General features: G+C 36.0%; 1 protein-coding gene across 24 annotated transcripts in view; it reads left to right on the top strand.

The window, feature by feature from the left end:
* Nucleotides 1-23,218, top strand: part of DLG2 (discs large MAGUK scaffold protein 2) — a 996,215-nt gene that overhangs the window by 727,340 nt on the left and 245,657 nt on the right. For 20 of the 24 annotated variants that reach the window (XM_050332274.1, XM_050332275.1, XM_050332276.1 and 17 more), the window contains one exon: nucleotides 13,961-14,116. The exons of the other annotated variants lie outside the window; for them this stretch is intronic. In XM_050332274.1, the coding sequence (XP_050188231.1) occupies nucleotides 13,961-14,116 (156 nt within the window). The remainder of the gene's footprint in view (nucleotides 1-13,960; nucleotides 14,117-23,218) is intronic. 24 annotated transcript variants of the gene reach the window in all.

A 23,218-nucleotide genomic window follows, 5' to 3' on the forward strand; every position in this document is an offset into this window, starting at 1 on the left:
CAGATTAACTAAATCATGATACAGTGTTTAATCAGGACATAAATGTGTGGAAACCACACCTTGCATTCCTGTCTTGGCTAAGAGAATTTCTCCTTTGTTTTGATTGAGGATGCAAAGCTGAAATTGTTTTCCTTCAACTTATGAGACATTCAATTAGGATGAATTTTCTCCAAAGGGTTTCAAGAAGTTACATTTTTAATTAATAGTTAAAACATTAATTTCATTAAATTGTGCATCAAGGTTTTATCTGGTCTAATTATAATAACTTCTTAAACACCCATGTATAGGAAGAATATCAATATTACAGTATCTGGATTACAATGATAAAGGCTTTGTCAATAAGCTTGTAGTGCTGAATTGTCTTCTTCTGCAATGACATTTCAGCACCATTATTACTAAGAAAGAGTTAGTAAAGTTTAAAACCAGCAAAAATTCAATCCTAAAAGTAAACAATAGCTAAGAAGATCAAGAACTCCCGGAAAGTGAAGGAAGTAATCCTTAAAAGGCATAAGCTGCCCTGACAATTGAAAGACCATTTAAAAAATTAAAAGGCTTGTATGATAATGAAGAAGTCTTGTGTTTCTTTATGTTCCATGTAGATGATTTTAACTGTCTAATTACTTCTACCAAAAAAAAAGAAAAAAATATAGAAGTGAAGGCAGGCACAGTCCTATCCAGTAGTTTAGTAGATATCCAGTAGAAAGCCTACTTGCTCAAAGAACCCTGCAGGCCACGTGTTGAAATTAGTTAGTATGTCCTTTTGATCTTTTTTTTTAGCATTATTGTATTGATATTTTAGTATATTTTTAAACCAGTTAATTCTGCTGGTTTAGGTCATGAGAGTATTCTTGACTGAGGTATTCACACCAATGTCCATTTTGTATCATCTGGAGGCAAAAATGAATGCCCATAGAAGTTGTGTTCATTCTGTGAAACACTCCTCTCTTATGTTCTTTTTCCTATCTGGATTTCCAAATTAGTTTGTTGTCTAATGAAGGTCTGATATATAAAGTCTTCTTGTGGCATTGGCACTATTGACTGTAGAGCACAAGCACGACCTTCTGTGGCAAGTGTGTGGTGCTGGAAGAAATAAGGGTGTCAAGTGATAGGAACAGTCTCTGAATACCACAGAGCAAATCAGATGGAAATCTCATATTTCTGAACAAGTGTTAACTTTGACCTATTGAAAAGGAGGAGGCTATTATGAACTTCATTTTATTAGGGATAATAACCTATATGCTACACTGATACCCAGGAAACAAAAGCACAAAGAAAAATTAATTTAGTCATAAGACAAATGACACTTCTTGCCATTGCATTTCCTCAGTGGACATACATCATACAGCACTCTGAGAGACACCCAAACAAGAGCCAGAGACCAGTTTTCTCCTCTGACTGCAAAAATTAAGAAGCTCTGACCTTCAAAACCAGATCATTTAACCCTTGAATACTGCTGAGACTTTTTTTTTTTAATGTCTGTTTATCGAATTATTACCTATTGATTCAAGTGGGACCGCTGAAAATGCAACAGTTTATCTCACTGTAATTTTCACAGCTATAGACTGAGAGTAGTAAATGTATTCTTTTTGTTCAATGCCATACGGTTTGCTTATGAGTTTGCCATTAAAATAAGAAGATATTTAGAAAGTCTTTGTTGCTGACCAGTTTAGAAAATCTTTTGGTAATTGAATTATCATATTGATAACTTTAGTAAAGCCTATAGATTCCTTGATTGCAGCATTTATAATTCGTTTTTCTCACATAATGTTTTATAATTAAGTTGTTTGCCAGCTACTGCAGTGCTAAAAAATTAAAACTACCTGGTTCTTGCTGTAATAGGTTTACAAGGCTAATTTACATTGTGCTCACATTAGAAAATTTATTACCCATGCAGTCTTGCAATTCTTGTGGCAGATTTTCATTTGTGCCAGCTAAAAATATTTGGAACAGTAACTTCTTCACTAAAAAAAGGCTTTTGAAATTTTGAAATTCTTTGTACAAGTGATTTGAGTGAGGCTGATGACAAGCTTTCTTTTAACTTACTTGTGATAATGAATCTATGAGTAAAGCTTAAATGGTTGAACATTCAACTCAGTTTGCTTGCTTTCTCTTGCTTTTCTTTTTGCTTTGATATTTTTGTTTATTTATTTGTTTTTTCCAGTTCTAAAGTCTTTTTACCTAAATACTTCTGTTTTGCCTAACAAAAATAAGTGTTTCTATTGATAAAAAATTGTGTTTTTTGGTCTGATATTGAATTTGTGTCTGGAAAAAATTCAGTACAAATTTTGCGTGATAAAACTATGGGGGAAAATGGCCTAGTCTGAGCTCAAAGGATTGAAAAGTAACAAATCATCTTCAACCAAAAAAAATAATGAAGCTGGATGTTGTCTTTTAATTACTGAGCTTTTTGAGGTTGTGTCTATTATTGATCCAAAATGTTATGAGTGATGAGCATTATTTATTTCTTGATTTTCTGGATTTATGTTAAATTCACTCAGGTTGGAAATTTTGCCTTCCTGTATTTTTTATTAAAATTTTCACTTTTTCAATTTTAAATAAAATAACACAATGTCAAGTTAGTAGAATGTGGGATCAAAGGTGGATAAAAACTATATGTCAAGTAATTTTGTCAGTACAATCATCATCAGACTGAAAGTAAGACCTTGTTGGTTTAGTTTCTAATAAGATTAAATTGTTGTGCAGGCAGTGCAGGGGATTCCTTGATTGTATTTCTGACCATTTCCTGATACTGCTGGAGGAGAGAAGCAGGATTAATTCTCTGCTTGACCTGCTGCTTACAAGAAGAAAAGAACTAGTGTCAAAGGTGGTGATAAATAACAGCTGGGATCAGAGTGACCATGAGTTTGTTCAGTTCATGTTCAAAGGAAGTCTGGAAAGATATTCAGCAAGTTATGATTGTTAAGACTTCAGAAGAGCAGACATCAGCCTTTTTGGAGAGTTGCTTAGCAAAACCTCTTGGGATGCTGCCACAGAAATATAGGATCCATGAAAGATGGATGATTTCTAAATAAAACTTACAGAGAACTCAAGGAAACATTCTGTTGAGCAAAAAGGGCCTTCAGCAGAAGGCCTTTTTGGCTGAGCAAAGAGCTTTCTGATGACCTAAAATGAAAGATATAAGCAAGCATTGCTTGACTGCTTAATGACAAAATGAGAAAGCTGATCTATTTGAGCTAAGACTTAAAAGTGTCATAAAGGAAAACATAAAGTGATTCTGCAGGTGTGTGCTACTTTCAAAAATGAAGGTAAAATTTGAGGAAGGAAAAAGGTGTTGAATAGGGGGCAAGATGATGTACTGGCAGATAATACAGAAAAAGCTGAAGCACTCAACTTCATCTTTGCCAGGCACTTAAGGGACCAGAAGGTAATTGGGATAGTCAGCATAGATTTACTAAAAGCAATTCATGTGCTTGTCTAGACTGGTTGCCTTTCCCAATAAAATAACTAGCTGCTTAGACGAGGAGAGAGGAGTGGCTGCCCTATACCGAGCAGCACCACAGCACAGGTGCTGCCCTGAGCAGGAATGTCTCTTTGCTGAGTGAAAACACAGCTGGCTCCAAAGTCATACCTGACCCATATCATAACTCCCACAAATGTGCATCTGGGATCTGCTGTGGGGCACGTGGTGAATCCTCTTCTCCACTAGTTACCATGGAGAGTGGCTACAAGGTTATTTGTCACACCTCTTCTGTGGGCAGGAGAAGCTATAACATGGGGAGCACCCTTTAAAACTCTTCTAACAGCCTGTCATCCAAACATAAGGAAGTGTTGGATGAAAATGAAAAACTAATCATAGCTGGAAAGAAGATATAATTTGTAATGGTTTGGAAACCTTCTGGATAGCCTTTTGGGTATCTCCTGCATTGTATGCTGTACTACCTTGTTCGTTAGCCTTCTCCCAGCATGGCTGTGCTAGTTTGCACACAATGATTTTGGTAAGGCTTTTGACAGTCTCCCACAGCACTATGAAAGATGGGGAAGAGTGGACTAAAAGATGAGAATGGATTGGGAACTGACTTAACCAGTAGGCTCAAAGGGTAATGATCATCTGTCAGGTGGTCAGTGATGACCAGAGTAGCTCAGGATGCCTGGGGTATCAGTGAATATCTTCATCAATGACCTAGATCATGACACAGAGTGCACCCTCAGCAAATTTTCGGAGGATGGTAAATTAGGAGGGAGTGGTTAACATGACAAATGCAGAGCTGTATTCTAGAGGGATCTTGATATACTTGAGGACTTGGCCAGAAGAAATCTCATTAAGTCCAGTAAGAAGTCTGCACCTCAGGTGGAAGAGCTGCACACGCTTGTGCAGGCCATGAAACAAACATCTGAATTGCAGCTTCATTGAAAATGACCTGGAGGATACTGCAGACACCAAGCTGAACATGGGAGCGCACTCTCACTACAAGTCAGGTAATCAGCATACCGGGCTATCGTAGGAGAAACATGGTCAGCAGGAAAAGAGGTTATTTTCTAGAAAACTGTGGCCAATTCACATTCTTTGACTTCAAGAGCTGTGGGGATGGTCCACCAGGTTCTCAGAGCCCTAGATCACATAGGGGTTGGAAGGGTGTTGAGTGAGCTGGGACTTGTTTAATGTTGTGAAGGGGAGATGAAGGGGCAACCTAAGAGCATCCTATAAGCACTCAGTAACAAAGATGATGCAACCAAACTCTTCTCAGTAGAGAAGCACTAATGATCACAAGCTCTGGCTTTGAAGGTTCTGATTTCAATTTGAGAAGAAATTAAAACACCAGATGGGTGGAATAGTCCTGGAGTAGTGCTTGCTTAGAAGAGTTGTGAAATATCCACCCTTTGAGATTTTTAGATTTGACTAGGTCAAATTATGGCTGATCTAATGTTGTCAATAATCCTAATTCAAACACAAGATTGGATCACATGACCTACAGAGATACTTTCCAACTAAATTTTTTACGGTAGAAGGAAGAAAAAGAAAGTTTTTATTTTAGTTATTTTGTGGAACATTTATTACTAGTACACCTGAGTGAGATGTCACAATTTTTTCTTTAGCATATTTCTGCCTTCCTATTTCTAGAAATATTGAAATTATAGCCTAAAAATCCAGATTTTAGATGTTTTTTTCTTCTGTCTTTAATGAACAACATCAGGAGAAAAGACCCATAAAAGTAAAGAACTACATCTTAAGGTTTTATTTTCTTTCTAGGTTCAGAAAATGGTAACATCAAACTTCTGTGCTTCAACTGATAAAAAATTCACTTTAACATTTAACTCTGGTTAGATATTAAAGATTCATGGATGAAAAAGCTGAGTTATCTGTTTTGCTGTGGAAAGCATGTTTGTTTGGTTTTTTACATGCATTTTTGCAAAATAGCATTTTCTGGGTGGGGAGGAGCTGCCGGGAATTGGAAGGGAGTAAAAGCAGAACCAGTAAATTGAAGTCTCAGAGGATCTGTTTCCCTGTATTGAAAGTAGCATTTCCCAACCGTTTATTGTTTACTTATCTAAACTTGCTAGTTGAGTTGACAATATTTTGTGGAAACACTTTTAAATTTCTATTCATACACAAATTTGACTTTTCAGTATTAAACCATTACAACTAATATTATGGTTTCTGTGTTATAAAACTGTCAGTTAACAGTTTTCTCACGATGGTTTTTGAAAGCACAGCAATAGGATAAAAGTACTACAGCTTTTAGCAAGGAGTCCTGAAAACTGTTCTTTGGAATCTTTACTGAGTTGACTTAGATCATCCACTGACAAGATATTCTGCATGTTTTAAAGTGTACATTTGCTGAAAAGGGTTAACTGCATTTTCTTTCAATCTTTGGGAGGGAACAGAGTTTAAACTCTTGTCTCCCAGTCAAAGAAGGTCTTCGCTTGCTGTAGGTAGAATTTTCAATTGGTGAATTTTATACCATGTTTTGACCTGGTGTTACCATACATGTGATGAGTAAAGTTACGTAGAAGTTCACTGATAGAGTTATATGAATGTGACAGGTAATTATGAGCTCTCAGCAGTCATTCAGCATACCCTAAAGAGAATAAACTATATGTAGTCATATGGGAAGACTGGTAAGTCCATTTGTTTATTCTTCTTATTAAATAACTTGTAAATTTGGCAGATTAAATGTTCAAGTTAATATTTTCAGCTTTTCTGGGGCTGGATTTTTTATCTAGGGACAGCAAAGGTTTTATAATTGTTTTGCTTTAAAATTTATTGTAAATTATATCTGTTATTTTTAAAGTAATTTTAATTAACCTCTATTATTTTCAAATTAAATTGCATTTAGTTTTAACCGTTTCAGTTTGGTCATTTAAGGGATGGAGAGAGCACTATATACCTTAGCTCATGTTCTATTCTATTCTATGTTAAAATTGCTGTGATATTATATTTTTAATACCATAATATTCCATACTAACCTTCAGAGTGTTAAATTATGGGAACTGATGAAACTGAATCCAAACAGTATTTCTACTGCATTTATGAAAATCTATCTAAAAGCAAACATATAGAAGTCCTTGAAAAAACTGCAGTTCATTTATCCTCCAAAATGTATTTAATATGCTTTTTCAGTAGAACTCTTTCAGATTCCATACTTACACTGCAATATACCAAAGCTTCTCAAGATTTTGTCATGATGACTAGATTGTTTAAAAAAGTCAGCAAAACTGAGCACAGCATTACATGACCAAAGCTAATTTTTCTCTCTACTCATTTCTTCCATTCCTTTCTGACATGGAAACAGTCAGGAGTCATTCTGTTCTGTGCCCTGAATACCCCGTCCTGTTAGATTTAACATTGAAGAGACTGGAGGAATAGGGGTAGTGTGTTTGACAAAGGGGTGTGGTGAGATGGGGTGTGAAAGTGAAGGAGAACTTGTCACTCATGTGTGAGAAAGGAAATCACAAGAAGGGAAGACTGGTATTTCATCAGTGAAGAAAACTTGGATTTGGAAAGGGAATTCAGAACAAGAGAGAATATAACTGAAAAATAGTTAAAAAGACATAAAGAAGCAATGGAGAAAAGACAGCAATGGATTTCAGGGCTACTGAACCAGCAAATCCCTCAGACAGTGAGACATGAGGTTTGGGATAATCAATAGTTGTGCAAGAAGATGAGGGCAAGGAACAAAGATAGAGCCCAGGTGGCGAAAAGTTTCTGATGAGGTGTTGGCAGGCTCAGGCTCAGCCATCTCTCTCTCTAGAAAAATGGAGAAGAACACAGGGTTTCTGGGGTTAGCATGATGCGTATGTGATCCCACCAGGCAGTCTGTCATGATAGCTCATGTGCATTGTCTGTCTGTCTGGAGGATGCCAACCTGCTGCTGCTACTGGTTACTCACCAGTAACTCACAAGTAGAGTTCTCATGCTCTAGGTGTTAAGTTGATGACCTTGCTGATGATTACATTGAATTCAATATGGTATCCCAGAATAGAATTTCTTTCTTGGTTTAACCTTTGATCAACTTAAGAAAGCATTAAAAAAAAAAAAAAATTAAAAGAACACTATTTGAGTTACACTTTAAATGTTCAGTTAAGGAAAGAAAAAAATGGTTTTTTCTGTAAATCCTTAAATTGTACCCTTGGTGACATACATTCCTTAGATTGAAGCATGAAATTGCTGACTTGCGATGCAACTATTTTATATTATGTGTATTTAGTACACAAATTTGATTTTAACTAATTGTTAAACTTTACAAATGCATAATTGTTTGGCTATTGTAAGATTTTTTTGTTACTGAAATTTATTTTAAGTATAATAAGTCTTGACTTAGGAGAATAATTTATATTAAAGTAAAAATTTTGTTATTGTCAGGTCACCAAATAATCTGTTATTCCTGAGTTATCCTTGCATATTTAAATAGACCTGTCAGAGATCCCCAAGTAATAGGATTTGACTGTTTCTAATACATCTAGTGGAATCTACTTAGCACTTAACACTTATAAAAAAAAATTAATCAAATTTTGGAATCTGCTTTAGTGCTTGTATGGAGATTTTTGAAATGAGATAGTAGTATTGGCAGTGATAATACACACAGAAATTGTAAGTAAAATTGAATAGTGCACAAAGCAAAAAGATAACCTTAATTACATACTACGTATATCATATATCGTGTATCATGCACAGGAACTCTTACAGCAGCTTAAGAAAGACACCTTGGGGTGACTGTGATTAGTTCTGTGACATTGTCAGCTCAGTACTCAAGAGCAATCAAGAAGGCAATTAGGAATGAAAATAGGATCTGATAGGAAAGGACAGGAGTGCAAAATATAATGGTTTTCTCTATGAATCTGTGGTGCATCTAAGTCTTGAATACTAAATAGAGAAACTGGAAAAACCTCCAGAACAGGGTGACAGAGATGAGCAGGGCTATCTCAGGGCTATGGTTTCCAGGGGAAGGTAAATAACAATTCCAGCATAGAAAAAAGATATCAGAGAGAGATAGAGCAGATATCTGTGAAAGTACCCATGGCATAGAGAAGGCAACAGGCAAGTACTATTAGCACTTTCTTACAACTCATGGATTTTATGATGCATTGTCAAATTTAAAATATGGAAAATCAAAGTTTTTTAAATGTTACCGTATGTTATCAATGTCCAACCAAGTAACAGGCTTACAGTACACAAAGGTAGAGCTTTTTAGGTGTGTCACAATCAGTTTGTGAGGTTCAGTGCCACAGGGTGTCGTGAAGCCTAAGAATACAAAAAATTTTCAAATATGTGTGATAATAAGGCCTGATTAATTGTGGACAGACCACTGACTACAGTTTCCTTGGATTTAGTTTCTGGTCCATGTGGTCCTTACTTATTTTCAGCACCTGAGCAGGGAGGGGCTATTCTTTATTGGCCTTATTTCCTAAATGGTCATTGCAAGGGACTAAGACCTTTGGTCTGACAATTTCCCCATGCTATATGAAACAGCCTTCTTTTCCATTACTGCAGCAGAAAATAATTTTTTTCAAATTAGTCACTCATTTAATTTCCTAATTCCTAATGGCTAAAAATAATGAGTGTAGAACTGGATGTAGAATAATAAGTTCTATAGAAGTTTACGCTTTCTTGCAGGCCATTTCATTTGAAAACTCCATTAAAATGTTAAAATAGTATGGTTAAGAGGAACAAGGCAATTCTTACTCTTCATTACTATGCTAAAGAATCACTTGTTTTGCAGTAACAGAAAACTTTAAGGCATGTGAAAATAACAGTTAATAATGGTAAAGCTGAAAAATTATTAATTGTAGCATTTCCAGGTAGAATGAAGGTACTGTACTTCTGTATTTTCTTCCAAATATTCACATTCCTTTTCTGTGTTTCATCAAGTTGAAATAAACATGTCATATCAGTTGTTTGGTCTTGTTAAATTGCCAGGACACAACCTATGGAATAAAATCACCTTTCAGTTCTAATTTACCCTACTGAACAATAAGGAATGTGATTCTCCTAGGGAAAAAAAAAAAAAAAAGTTGGAAACTTATAGCATTAGGAGATTTTTTTTTTTTCTCAGTTTGAAGAATTTAGTGTTTCCTGGCTCTAGCCCTGCATACTCATATGCTGTGAGAGTTTAGCTGGTTTCTTTCCATATCATAAAAGGTTTTAAAATGTTTTAAAAGCTGAAACCATTAACATTTAATGTGCTATGTGTTGGCAACTGAAGCCTTCCAAACAGGATTCTGCAGTAAAAAAAAAAGTTAATTTTAAACTGAGGACCCTGCATGGTGCTGAGGAGAGAATGGTTTTTAATAATTCCATTTTCTTATAACTTCTGTTGTGCAATTAAGTCAGCCTGAAACAATAACACAATGATGATCTAAACAAGGAATAATAAGGACTGAAAACAACTAAGAAGATTTGCTTTCTTTACACAATCTGTTATGAAATAAATAAATAAAACCAGTGTCAGATCAATTTTCTACCTCCCACTGTTACTGTTAGCTTTTCCACCAATTAGTTCCACCTTTCTGTGGGAATTGTGCCTTATTGCTGTTAGGTCTGTACTGAATAATTCCAGCTTCATGCTACTATTTAAAAATTTACCTTTGGTGTTAAGTGACTCAGTTCTCTGTCCTATGAATTGAGCTATTTACTGAGGCATGTTCAAGCCACGCTATGCTGCTACTTATTTTACTACTTACATTTTCTGTTGCCTTTCCTTTGCTATTTTATGCCTCATTCTCATGCTAACGTAATTATTGCTGTACATCCAGACCTACTAGTTGCTTCTCTCATTTATCACAAAACTTGGGCTTTAGGTCACTGATAAAGACAGAGAACTATAATGTATGTTTGTCACTAAATAAACAGTTTAAAGGCAGAAAGGGAGCAGATCTGCTAAAGAAATAGTTGCGGCAGTATTTACTTTTTTTTTGTTCATCCTTATAATAAAAATTACAAAAACTGCTTAGTATTTATTTTTAAATAAAACCTCTGAAGCTGTACCGGCTGTACCTGAAAGTGATGCAATTGCACATAAGTTATAGTGAATCTGTCCTTAAATAACTTATATTTACCCTTAACACTTTTCTTAAAGCATGCTAAATGACCTGCTACATGTTTTTAAATTCATTTGAAGAATTAATGCATCATAAAATAAGACATCAATGTTTATGTTCAGTCTGGCTCCTAGTTATTTTTGCAAGAAAAGTTGAGGTGACCTTGACTGTATTTTTTCAGAATAGCACATTAGAAACTCTTTCTAAATAACATTCTCATTATCCTATGCTTTGAGAGAAGACAGTCTGTTTCTGTCATAGCACTAGACAAGATGTGCAAGACAGGATTTACCAGGTGGGCTGATCCCTTTGGAAAAAAGTTCTTTCTTCTTTCTGTGAGGAGAAATATAAATGACAAGAGAAAATTATTATTGTTGTAGTTTGCCATAGAGAAGAGGAAGGATCAGGAGGATATTTGAAGACAAACTGTTGCAGCAAGGATCTCGTATTACTTTAAGTAACTAGTGATCTACATGGAACACAGTTTGTATGAGCAGGACAGTGATCTGTCCTATATGTTTTATGCATTCTTCTACTTTATATTTTTGTCCCAGCTTTCAAATATTTTTAAACTACTTAATTCATATTTACTAAACCAAATTGAGAGAGAAAATAACTTTATACTGATCTGAGCTGGACCCTGGATGTTACATATTGCTTTTTGTTTTGTCAGATTCTTGCTTTTCTGTACCAATAAAATATGCAGGCAGAGCCCAGCTATGGAACTGATAGCTGTTAGCATATTCATCTGAATAGTGTGAAGGTATCTGATTAGTGTGAAGGGATCTACTAAAGGATCAGTGCAGTACGTGATCTCAGTGACCTTGAAGGGAGTGGCATCTGATGGGAAATAGCTGGGTATGGTGATCTCAGACCATTTCATAGGCCTTACAGCAAGTGCACTTTTAAATGGAATTAATTGGTACCCTGAATCTTATTCTAACCCAAGAGTCCAACAGAGTCCAAGTTTTAAAAGGATAAGAAGTATGAATTCATTTTCTTAACCTTAAGACCTCTCTCTTCAGCTCAAATATGGGTTATGCTCTTAACTAGGTCATGGTATCACTTATATCAATGAGTAGAAGATTTTATAATCAGTTCTGTGACTTGTTCCAGTTCCCTGTTACCTTACCACCCAGCAAGAAGGACTTTGTGTTTATATTTGAAGGACTAATTTGTTCTCAATATCTAGGTAGATGTTGAATGTTTAAGTTCATTTTGCTTTTGCAAGCAGCTTGTAACTGTCAATTAATAATGAAATCCCTCATATCTCTCCATCTCTCTGTCATGATTTTTGTCTCAGCACAAGGATGGATTGTCACTCACTGATGACTCAGTGTAGTTTGAGCATTCATGCTGTATCCAAGGGGTAGCAACACTCTTATGTCATGTACAACTCAGAGAAGGATATAGGAAGCTGACAAGTTGTTTGTGGTCTGGTTGGTGTTTTAAGCCATGGAGAAATCTACAGTTTTTATTCATCTTCCTCAATAGTGGGGCAATATTTCTTTAATTTTCTTAGTAGGCATAATTTATATTTGATATTTTTACTTGTTCTGTCTTATATTGCCTAAAAGCAAAAGTTGTTTCTGAGGGAATAAAAGACAGTGTTGGACAAAAGTGAAATAGAAGTGGGTTTTTTCTCTGGATTTTATTGTTTGTGGTTTGGTTTTTTTGTTTGGGTTTGTTGGGTTTTTTGGTGTTTGGTGTTTTTTTTTTTTTGGTTTGTTTTTTTTTATTTTATTTTGGGGGGTTGTTCTGTTTTCTTTTATACTGAAAGCAGCAATTGATTTATTAAATAAATTATTAAATCCAACCCTCTGAAACAAGTGCGAAATACGCTGATAAAAATTATTTCGACCTTCAATGTTTTTAAAGGGATTTTACTAAATGCTTGACAGAATATTTTATAGCCAAATGAGTGACAGCTTTGCTATTTTGCTATTTGGTAATCTTAAATTACCATTTTTTTGACTGGAAAGTTTTCCCTGGGAAAGTCAGGCACAGAGAGTGCTCAAATCATGTGTCAGATTGCTATGAATAATGTTATTAACATTGAATGAGACCAATTTTTGAGTAAAGCAACTACTTTTTTTCCCCCAGAGGACAAACCCCGAAGCTAAAACCAAAGGAAATTAGGTTCTCTGTATCTGCCAGCACATCTACAACTGCAATAAATTCTGGTACCTGTGAAATTCACAGCAAAATCCACACCCATATGAGGCACAGTGCAACCAGAAAAAAAAAACAAAACAAAACAAAAAAAGTTCATTAACTTCTTGGCCTTGTGTTATTTTCGGGCTTCTGAAATAAGATTTCCATCTAGCTAATACTGTGTTACAGTGATTAAAGACAGTAGCATACTCTGGATCTTCTGGCAGAAGCAAGGATATGACAGCAAATGCATCTTGGCACTGTTAAGAGCAGAAATGTCAGGAAATGATGAGTCAGGATTCACTCTGCCAGTGGGCCCTGACGTATCTGCTGGGGCAAACACAGTAGTTGGACAAGTTACATGGTGGGAAATGTACTATGTATGTGTTGTGGGTTTTTTGAAAACTGCTGGATGTCTCCTGTGGATCCCCGGCTGGTTGGTACTAAAGGCTGTGTTCCCTTCTCCCCTCTCCCAGGTGGTTCCTGGGAGGGCTGTGGTAAGTTTTGCCTCTCCCAGATGGGTGGCTGGAGAGAGGTTTTAGTTTCAGGATCTTATTTGTTGTATCTAACTTCACAAGCCGCTGTCTGTAACTTCGAGCATGATTGCAAGTGCGACTGCAGTGGCCTTGTCAACGAGGTCTGCTTCAGATGTGGTCTGCATAATCAGATTGTGAAGGCTGAATCTGAAAAGAGAACAAAGAACTCTTGAAACACAACAAATTGCCTGCCAATGAGATGAATTACTCACACCATTTGTTATCATTAGTGTTATTGCAGGATATGGCTCAATTTGACCCCAATTCTACTTGCAAAGCCCCAGATCACTGGGGCAGGAGTATATTGTATTAATATGTCCTTCATCTGTATCATAAAGTAATGGGTAAAAAATACTTTACAGGTTATAAACATATTTTCTTCTATGCTGTACTCAAAATTAAGATCACAGAAAGCTCTATAAAAGTAATGCTGTCTGATTTAAAAATGAAAGTAGCAAAAAGCAGAGTATGTGGGAAAATTCCTCACTTTCTCCACTTCAGAGATATTTCCTTTTAGTGCCACACTTCCCATAGAGCAGTTTTATGGTCCACTTGTATTGTGTATATCTTTATATGCAGTTACTTGAATGCCATACTACTTTTACCAAATTCTAACAATTCCTTTAACAACACACTTTACTTGCTGGAAAATCCCCACCGAGAAGGTCTTGACAGATTTGCTATGCATGCTTTTAAAATGATTGCTGTGTTTTCTCTGTGTTCTCAGCAACTAATATGCACCTGATCTTTTACTCTTGTCTCTGTATCACCAGGCCTCCTGAACCTGTTTACAGCACTGTGAACAAACTGTGTGATAAACCACCTTCTCCTAGGCACTATTCCCCTGTCGAGTGTGACAAAAGCTTCCTTCTTACAGCTCCCTATCCCCACTACCACGTAGGCCTGCTCCCTGACTCTGAGATCACCAGGTACTGCATGCGCTTCTTCCTCACCTCCTTTGTTAGAGTGCATGAACATCACTGGATTTATCTCATAGTTTGCATCTTCACCATAGATCTTTTTCTACAGCTTGTGCTTATTTTTAACCATGCTTTCACATCTGTATCACTGGAAGATATATGCTGCCTTGGTATATGATTTTGGTCATCCAAATCCAGTGATGAACATAGGCAATGTTTTGATCCATTGGAATGGTGCTCTAAAATAGGTTACATAATATGTATCACATTTTACAACTGAATTCAGTGTTTGTTTCTCTGTGAGTATGGAAGATGACTAAGACTTCACTGAAAGCTATAGTAATTTGTTTTGATTCAGTCACTTTATTTCTGTTTCATGCATACCTAATTCACTGGGCATCTTTGGGTTTATAGGGCAGGTGCCTAAGCCATTCAGATGAAATAGTGCAAAAAATAATCACCTTCCTCACCAAATCAGGGTTAAGAATGCATCTAAAATTTAGCGTTTCCGAGGCTAGCTGTCCTCTGAGAGGACAGTTAGTAAAACCTAAAATAATGAACATTTCCATAACTGAAATAATGGAAGACCTTCCTATAAAATTTGTCAGGGAATGCCTCCTCACACATATTTAAGGAAGAAAAGCATACTATCCAAAACTGTATGCTTGTATAACCCAGGTAATCTTCTATAGTCTATGATGATTGTAGTAACTAATTGCAACCAATATTTGGGAGATAGAGGAAGATTTAGGCACAAGTTTTCAAGAGTATTTAGTTTGTTAGGAAAAAAAGTATCATCTTTTATATTCTAGAGGAAATATAATTGTGTTTGGAGATTTGATCATAGATATTTTCTACAGAAAACATTTTTCAAAGCTAAGAGTAATGTGGGAAGAGAAGAGCAGAAGTGTGTAAGTGGAAAGTAAAATGGTAAACTAATGTAAGATACACTAGCAGGAAAGAAACCCCAGGGATTAGGAAAACAGCTGTGAAAGACATTTCAATTCTATAAAGTAGAAAACTCCATTAAAAAAGCAATAAGACAAATACTAGTGAAGAATGTGACAGATGTGGCAAGACCACGCAGAAGCTGTCAGTTTATTAGAATGAAAACTCTGTAGCTTCTAGAATTTATAAAAGATGCTTCATCACTGGTCAAAGTGATTAGTCAAGCTGTTCAGGCCAGTGCAAGTTTGAGTGAAATACATTGATTATTACAGTGTTTTAAAAAGGTATAAATATTTGCACAAGAGTGCCAGGAACTAACAGATCTACCCACAATAATATAATTTCTCTGCAAATATAACCTTAAATGGAATAACTGGGCAAAAAGTTGTAAAATTACTCCAGGTCTTTAGGTACATTGTACAGTGACATATGAGTAATTTGTCTGTGCATCACAGTGCTTTTGTGTGTTTAGAATGAAACAATGGAAGAGTTCATTACAGAAAGACTCTTAAAATGGTCCCTTTAGAAGGGAAGGGTCCAACTTGAACTAGAAAGTTGAATGAGCAGGTTCTAGGGGGTTTTGGGGCTACAAAATTTTGTGGCCTGCTAACCATAGAGAGAGCCAATTCACTGCTGAATGGTTTATCTGTATAGACATAACTATCACAACTATGAAGATAGGTTAGGGGAAAAGGATGAGTATGTTAGGGCTTATTCCTGCAATCACATACTTAGATGTCAATAATCAGTGGAGCCCTGGAGTGCTCATAGAGCCAGGCTCTTTTACCACCTGAAGGTATAATTCTGTATATCCTTTTGCTTTATTGTTGATTGATTGAATACTTGGTCATCAGATATTTGATGACCTAACATCGGGACTTAGAAAGCTGGGTATTGTTCTACTGAGTGTCAGTTAACAATTCTCTTAAAGAACCAGGTTTCATTTATCTTCATTCTACTTTGATGTAATATTAAACTCTAGTCCCTGTATATTTAATCAGTTTGTCTAAATCAACAGTCCAACAAAAATTGCAAGAAGAACACAAAATGCGGGAAAGGACACAACTCATGGCTAAATGCTCTGTACTATGCTCTGCTACATGCTGTGGTAGAGGCAACTGATTACTATAATTTGTACTTCCTTCCCACTGTGAAATAACATTCAGATAGAAAATATGAGAGTTTTCCATGTTCTCAATACTGTCATCTTTTCCACAGGCCTATGAATAATTAAGCATGGAGGAAGACATTTGAAACATTATTTTACCAAATGCCTTTGTTGAGGAAAGTGACAGCTTTACAATGTATCATGATTCAATTTCCAAATGGATTCAGTATTCACAGTTGGAGAACAGATTTTAGAAAAGTATTGATGTCATTTTGACTGTAATCCAAGTGACTGTTTTTGCAAAAGTGTCCAGTGTACACAGCCCTGAATTTCACAAAGGCATTGTGTCTCAGGGCTGTATTGTGTTGAGTATTTTGAAGAATTAATCCAATAAAAGACTTTGTTTTAAATCCACAGCTGTGATACCACCATCTCTGTTGGAAGCTGTACTAAAAAATATCTTCCAAATATTGACCAGGTATTTTGAAAGGTCTCCCTTTCCTCATCTGAGTTCCTCAAAGCTCTTTTCCTCCATATTAAACACTAAAAGATCTCCAGTTAGAAATAAAAAGGTATCTCTCTGTCTTCCTGCAGACATCCTAGAAGGAGTTTCATCAGCATTTGTCAGCCTCAGGTTTGGGAAGGGAGGGACAGGGATTATTTTCTTTTTTTGGTAGCTGCAGCTACTGTTGTATCTCAGTGCTCCAATACTGAGGATCTACTGTTGATTTGCAAGAAATTTAGTTTGACAAATGACTCTTCCAGAGGAAGAGGAACACGATGCCATGTTCTCCCAACTGAAATGCTTGTAAGCCAGCCAACACCTTTCAGATTGCTGCTCCAGATAATTTGTCAGCTGCTCCTCAGGTTATTGTTTTTTCAAGGCTCATTAACTTAATAGGTTGAGAATTCATAGGCCAAAGCTTTATTTGCCTATTACAAATTCAAGTTTATAACCCTTGCTTTTATGGTGGCCTGTCAGCTCATGGGAGATTTGGAGGTCTAGAACAATATAGTCCCATTTTAGGATAAGTGTAATTAGTTTTTTGATGGAATTATCAGTTCATATGAATTGATATTAACAGGGCTATGTCAGTGTGCAACAGCTGAAAATCTGTACCATTGAAAGCAGGAGTAGAGAGACAATTTTTGAGTATCGAGTTTTCCTTTGAGAGCACCATGTGGGAATGGATGCAGGGTATTCATTCATAGCATTGCTGAAAGCTATGTCTACAATCAGATCATGGGCAGTGGAAGGAAATCACAGTTCATGCATGTAACACTTTCTACAAACATGAGACTTTGTTTCGGCACTTGGTAACACAATATATTGTGTTGCCAGTCTTTTTACTGAGAACTTTATTTCACATCTACAAAGACAAACTTCAAAATTGCTTCAGTTTTTCCCAGAACTAACTTCCCTGTCTTCAGTGCCTTTCTGGCACTCTAGTTGCCAGCAGTTTTTGTTAAAGGGCTGCCCTGATATTATTGGCTTTTTTGTTTGTTATTTTTTTATTCTATAGGTATTTGCTTTTCTTATAAGTCTCTGATCACGTAATTGAATAATTTTTATTTTTTTTTTTAGTAGATGCAGTGTAAGGAACTAACAGTTGGGTTTCAGACTTTGTAGTCATGAGAGGAAAGCATGGAAACATGACTCCCCGCAAGAAAATAAAAATTTTGTTCATGTTTTGTCTAGCTTTTATAAACTTGCAGATCCTCCTCATGGTACTAGGGTAGCTGGATTGAAAGTATTCAGCTTACTGTTTAGATCAATATTAGTTTCTTGAAGCCAGCCCCAGTTCTGGCTGACACTGTGATCTGCAGTATTAAGCAAGGTAGTTAATGATTTTGTGCTTCGTTTCCCAGTCTCCAAAAGAGGTTTAACAATGATCTCATAAAGCTTTTTGAAAACTAATCCTGTCAGAGACAATAGGTTTACTAATACTAATGGCAGTTTGTGTTATTATTTAATTACATTAAAATTATTTCAAGGTATTTGATGAATCAGATTAATGACAGCACATTTTGGAACAATCACTACTCTCTTATCGGTGGGAGTTAGGGAGAGAAGATAACACTGGCACAAGGCTCTAGAGCAGAGGCTTTTGCAGAAAACAAAATTCCATTAGCATAGGTATTCAAGGGTAACTGAGCATTGTGCAAGTCTTAAGAGCTGCACAAACAAAAGTGTGCTGAAATGGATGCAGGGCATATGGTTAAGGAGACTGTAATGTCCAAAATCTTAATGATGCTACTTCCAGAATACTACTTCCTCTGAGCAGGCACACAGGGGCCACTACGCTCCAGTAGTCTCTGCAACCAGAGTAGCGTATCTCTGCAACCCTAAGCACTGCTGCTTATGTTCCCCTCACTCAATTTTAGGGATTGCTGGAATCCCTCCACAGGCTATGCAGGACCACTGAGGTAGTTTGCTGATTGCTTTTCAGTGACCCTGGAAGGAAGTTAAGGTAACTACACTTGAAGGTGTGAATGGTGAGTCTCTCTGGTACTCATTGCTACAGTGCCCTTTCTCATTATTAATATCTGAGCAGCCTTTTTCGTCACGATAACCTGCTGGGAGCAAGCTTATTGTCAAAATGATGCATATAACTGTACTTGCATGTGGCTGCCTTCCAGGGAGGCTCTTGTCATCTTTATTGAAATTCACATTGTACAAGAGTACTCATCATCCCCTTTTCAATCCCATGTGTTTAATATGGGAATTATATCTCCCAAAGCACATCTAACCATATTTTGTGTTTTTTGAAATGCCTGGCAACCTGAAAATGGGATCTATCAAAAAAGCAGTAAAAAGCAATGATATTATGAAATCTAGTCTTTAATTTACCCTACATAAATACAACCACCTTTGTTGAATTTAAAATTAAATTCTACTCTTTGGTTGTATTCATTTACTTTTTTTTTTTCCCCTGTAGAAATTTCTAATAACAAAATGGAATATTAGTCTGTTTGGGGCAAATGGATTTAAATACTCAAATATTTAATTTCAGAGGACTGATCTGTGTTTAATACACAATCTGACTGCAGACAGGAAGTTTATATATGAGTATATAAATGCTACTAAATAGCGTTGCTTAAAGATAGTGAAGGGGAATAAGTACACAATTCTTTTTGTGCATTTTTGAACATAAAAATACTGAACTCAGCTTATTCAGTGTCAATGAAAACAAATAAATCTTACAGTCACCAAGAAAAACATCTCTTGAAAATATAACATACCTGGTTGAAATAATTCTTAGTGAAGTAGCCCCCTACAACCGTAGGGTGGCATTTTAAAAATTAAACATTTTGGCTTTGCAAAATTACTTCAGTGAAGTGATTTTTAAGGCAAAGCTATACATGAATTTGGGCATTCAGAGGCACAGAGCATATAGCAACGTCTAAACAATTTAAGACATTAAACTGGTCGTCACAAAGGCTGGCTTAGGTGCTAATGTTCATACTAATTGGAATTGAAGCATGTTGTTATTGTTGATTTCAGTGAGAATACGTAAGTGCTCCGGCCTTCACTCCCTAAACAACATCTTTAGCAATTCAAGCACCTCTTTAACTCCTAGACCTTTCTAAAAATAAGCTTGGAGACCTTGACTCACACACAGCAACACAGATCACAGAAGGTGACAAGATGCAGCCCAGATGCATACAACCACATGCACATTGTGCTTGACAGGGTTGTGCTGCTTCTGAAAACAGCTACAAATCTCCAATGTTTTATAGACATAAGGCAAAACAAAATCGGCATAAACTGTGTTGATTAACTGTCTAAAACTTAAATGCAGCATCTCAGTGTAGATTTTCCCTGCTTGTAAATCAGCCTCCTGAGGCCTTTAAATTATTTAGGATCTTTTAGAAAAGATAAAAGTTAATTGTGGCTTTTCCTTATCATTTTCAATTAGCAAATTAAAAAGTCTTAACCGGAACAGTTTCCTATAATTTCTATTTAATCCTGACTCAAGCATTCTCTTCAAGTAAATAATCCAGTCATATAACTGTGAGAGTTAATGAAAGAAAGATGATGCTGTCTTTGAGCCTCAGCTCTCATGTTATTTTGCATGGATGAATCTCTGACCCTAATGAGCACAAACATTCCTACAGACTTGCTTACGTGCTTTCCTTTTTTTAATGAGAAGTTTCTACTTTGGATGCTATTAATGTAATTGTTAGGAAGATGCAACTTTTAAAAGCTCAGAGAGATGCTTGCAGGAGAATCTTAATCTGCAAAGGTATAAAATCTCTACAGTTCAAGTGTTTAACTATGTAAAGTTATAGAAATCTTTCAGGTTAAGATAGAGTGCTTCAGGTTAGAGTGCTGGGCTTTGTTTGAGGTTGTGCTGTTGACTAATTCTCTTTAGTTGAGCAAGTCACTTAGTTTTATTTGCTTTATCTATCAGTAGAATAATCTTCTTAGTTATATTGAGAAGGATAACTAGTCTCATTAAACAGAACAGAATGAAATTTTAAAATGAGAACAATTTTTAGGTGTTTGTTCCATTCCATCATTTGGGAAATGTTTTATAATTTTTTAATATGGTTTGACATTTAGAGACATTTAGCTTTCATGTGCTGCAGATATTTTATTCAATTCTGCACCCATGGAAATTAAACTGTATATTCTTAGCTCATAAAAAGGACAGAAATATTAACTCGGTTCAGTTAAGTAGCAGTATTTTCTTTACTAGGTCTTTAGAGAAGAAAAAATATCAATTCTCAGTAAGAAAACATCTTTAAATCACTAATATTAAATTTTTCCTGCTGTTAAGATTACAAACAGAGCCACAGGGGAACAAAGGAAAGATGTCTCCCTTCTTTCTATGTCTATCAGCAAGCTCTGAAACACAGTATCTAAGGCACAGAAAAAGCTCCCAAAGTATAAAAAGGCAATTCCTATGTATTTTCTTTTATTAGTGGTGAAGACTGGAACCAGGAGACTATAAAGGAATCTGACTATTTTTAATGAGTTTGTGTCTGAGTAATTTGGCCAGGGCATTGAATCATCTGGTATGGGGAGGTTGAGGTGGACCATGACCCTCAAAATTGAAGTTTTACCTGATGTCTACCTCAGAGGTTGCCATTCACCACTAACACTGGCTACAGCACTTACTGGCTAGACACGAGGCGAGATTGATGCTTCTGTCTATCTCATGAAAATCCAGTCAGTTCCTAACCAAGTCCACACAATAACTTTCTTGTTTGAAATGGTCCTTTCTGTGAGACACATTACTGTTTTCAGTATATGTAAGCACCCTCTCAAACATCTTGTTCTGGTCTCTCAAAATCCCCTTGAAACAGTTCTTCCAAAATGATAGAGCACTAAAACTCCAGACACATTGTTCAAATTCTTCTGAGTGTTGGGAGAAATTTAAACCCGCATTTTTAATATGTTCTCCATATCTGATTCAAGTATATTCAGAATAAATGACAAAAATTTGTCAGAAAGTGTTGCTCTGCATAGGAGTGCTATAGTAACAAGCTAATGGAGCCATTCACTAATTCAAATCTTGTCCAAAGTGATGGAAGTGACAATTATTACCTGACAAACTATCTAAAGGCCACTATGAGAAATGGGTTTGGAGATTTCACTTTCATTCCTGTGGACAAGTTTCCACATCATAAAAATCATCACTCCATCTGTCAGAGTAATTGCTAGACTCTTGGCTCATCAGAAAAATCAAGAATAAATTTAACCTGGAGAGCAAATTACTCTTTTTACCCCAAGGGAGAGTTCTTTGAGCTTAGAAATTAAATATTACTGTGGAGGCAGGGTAAATAAAGATACCTTATGGCTCCCCATGCTCTACCTGTTGGAAGAAGAATTGTTTCCAGGGTTGCAACTGCACAGAAAAGAGCAAGAAAACTTTCTGGTTAGAGCAAAGAGCTAGGAACTGAGAAATTTGCCTGTGTCACTGACAGGTTCTATGACCTTGGAAAATGAAGACTTTCTTTCAATTTTGTCCCATTATGAAATAGGTGACATGTCCACAGACACCACCAGAAGCCCTTGGAATTAAAAGATATTTCCAACAGGTGGAGATGATGCAACATTTGCTGCATTGTATAAAGAAAGAGAGATCATTAGTACTAAGTAGAGTGAAAGGAAGCATCATGGAAAGAGGGTGGGATCTCATTAGAGCTGTGCAGTTTGTCAGGGAAATGTGAGACAATTATAACAGTAATAATGAATCTTCCCTCAGCCCAGCACTAGTCTTGTTTTGCACTACAGTTATCCCAGTGGAATAATGTAGCACTGACTCAAGCCCCCAGATTATTTAGTATTTAATTATCACTATTTATTTTTGTTGATATAAGCTCTCTATGTAGATGCTTGCCAATATGTCCATTGCTGTTCATTTTGTCAACTAAGATCTGACTTTGAACAGGATATATCTAGAAATGTGTCTGTGATATAGAAATCAGGAGGTAGCAGTCTCTGAGCCTGTGCTAGGTCAATGATACTGCAGGCCTGTTTGAGGACACTGTTGTGGAAGGCATTGCAAAACTGAATGAGTTGTTTAAACTTGTAGTTTAAACTTTTATTGCTGATTTCACAGCACTTTACTTCTTCTGTTAAAAAATATAAAATACTAATTAATGGAATAGTCAGAAGCACAAAAATACTTAATTTAAAAAAACCCAAACCTTTCTGATGTTTCCTTAAAAAGTACTTAACTTTTTACTTTTTTTTTTCCTTGTGATCTAAACCCCTAAATATGTAGCCTACATGAGATCTAAATATGACTTCAAAACTTAAAAATTTCTGTTGTAGATTCCACTTCGGTTCAGAATATACATTCAGAGTTGGAAGGATAATTTATGTTATCCTAGTGGACTAGGGTTGTGTCTGTTTGCAATCAGTTTCTCCCAACTCCAAAGCTTCTTCAAGAGCTTTGGTTTTTTTTCATATGTTAGTTCAATGTTTTAAGAGTGTATTTCTGCAGGAAATAACAAAGCTTTACTATGGAGGAAAACAGAAATGTTTAAGAACATTTGTTCATTACTGGAGGCATTTGAGACACCTACTGTGCAACTCTGAG

This window comes from Myiozetetes cayanensis, unplaced genomic scaffold (genome assembly GCF_022539395.1).
Source record: "Myiozetetes cayanensis isolate MyiCay16 unplaced genomic scaffold, myiCay2020 scf5-8, whole genome shotgun sequence".
In the NCBI taxonomy this organism is placed as follows: domain Eukaryota; kingdom Metazoa; phylum Chordata; class Aves; order Passeriformes; family Tyrannidae; genus Myiozetetes; species Myiozetetes cayanensis.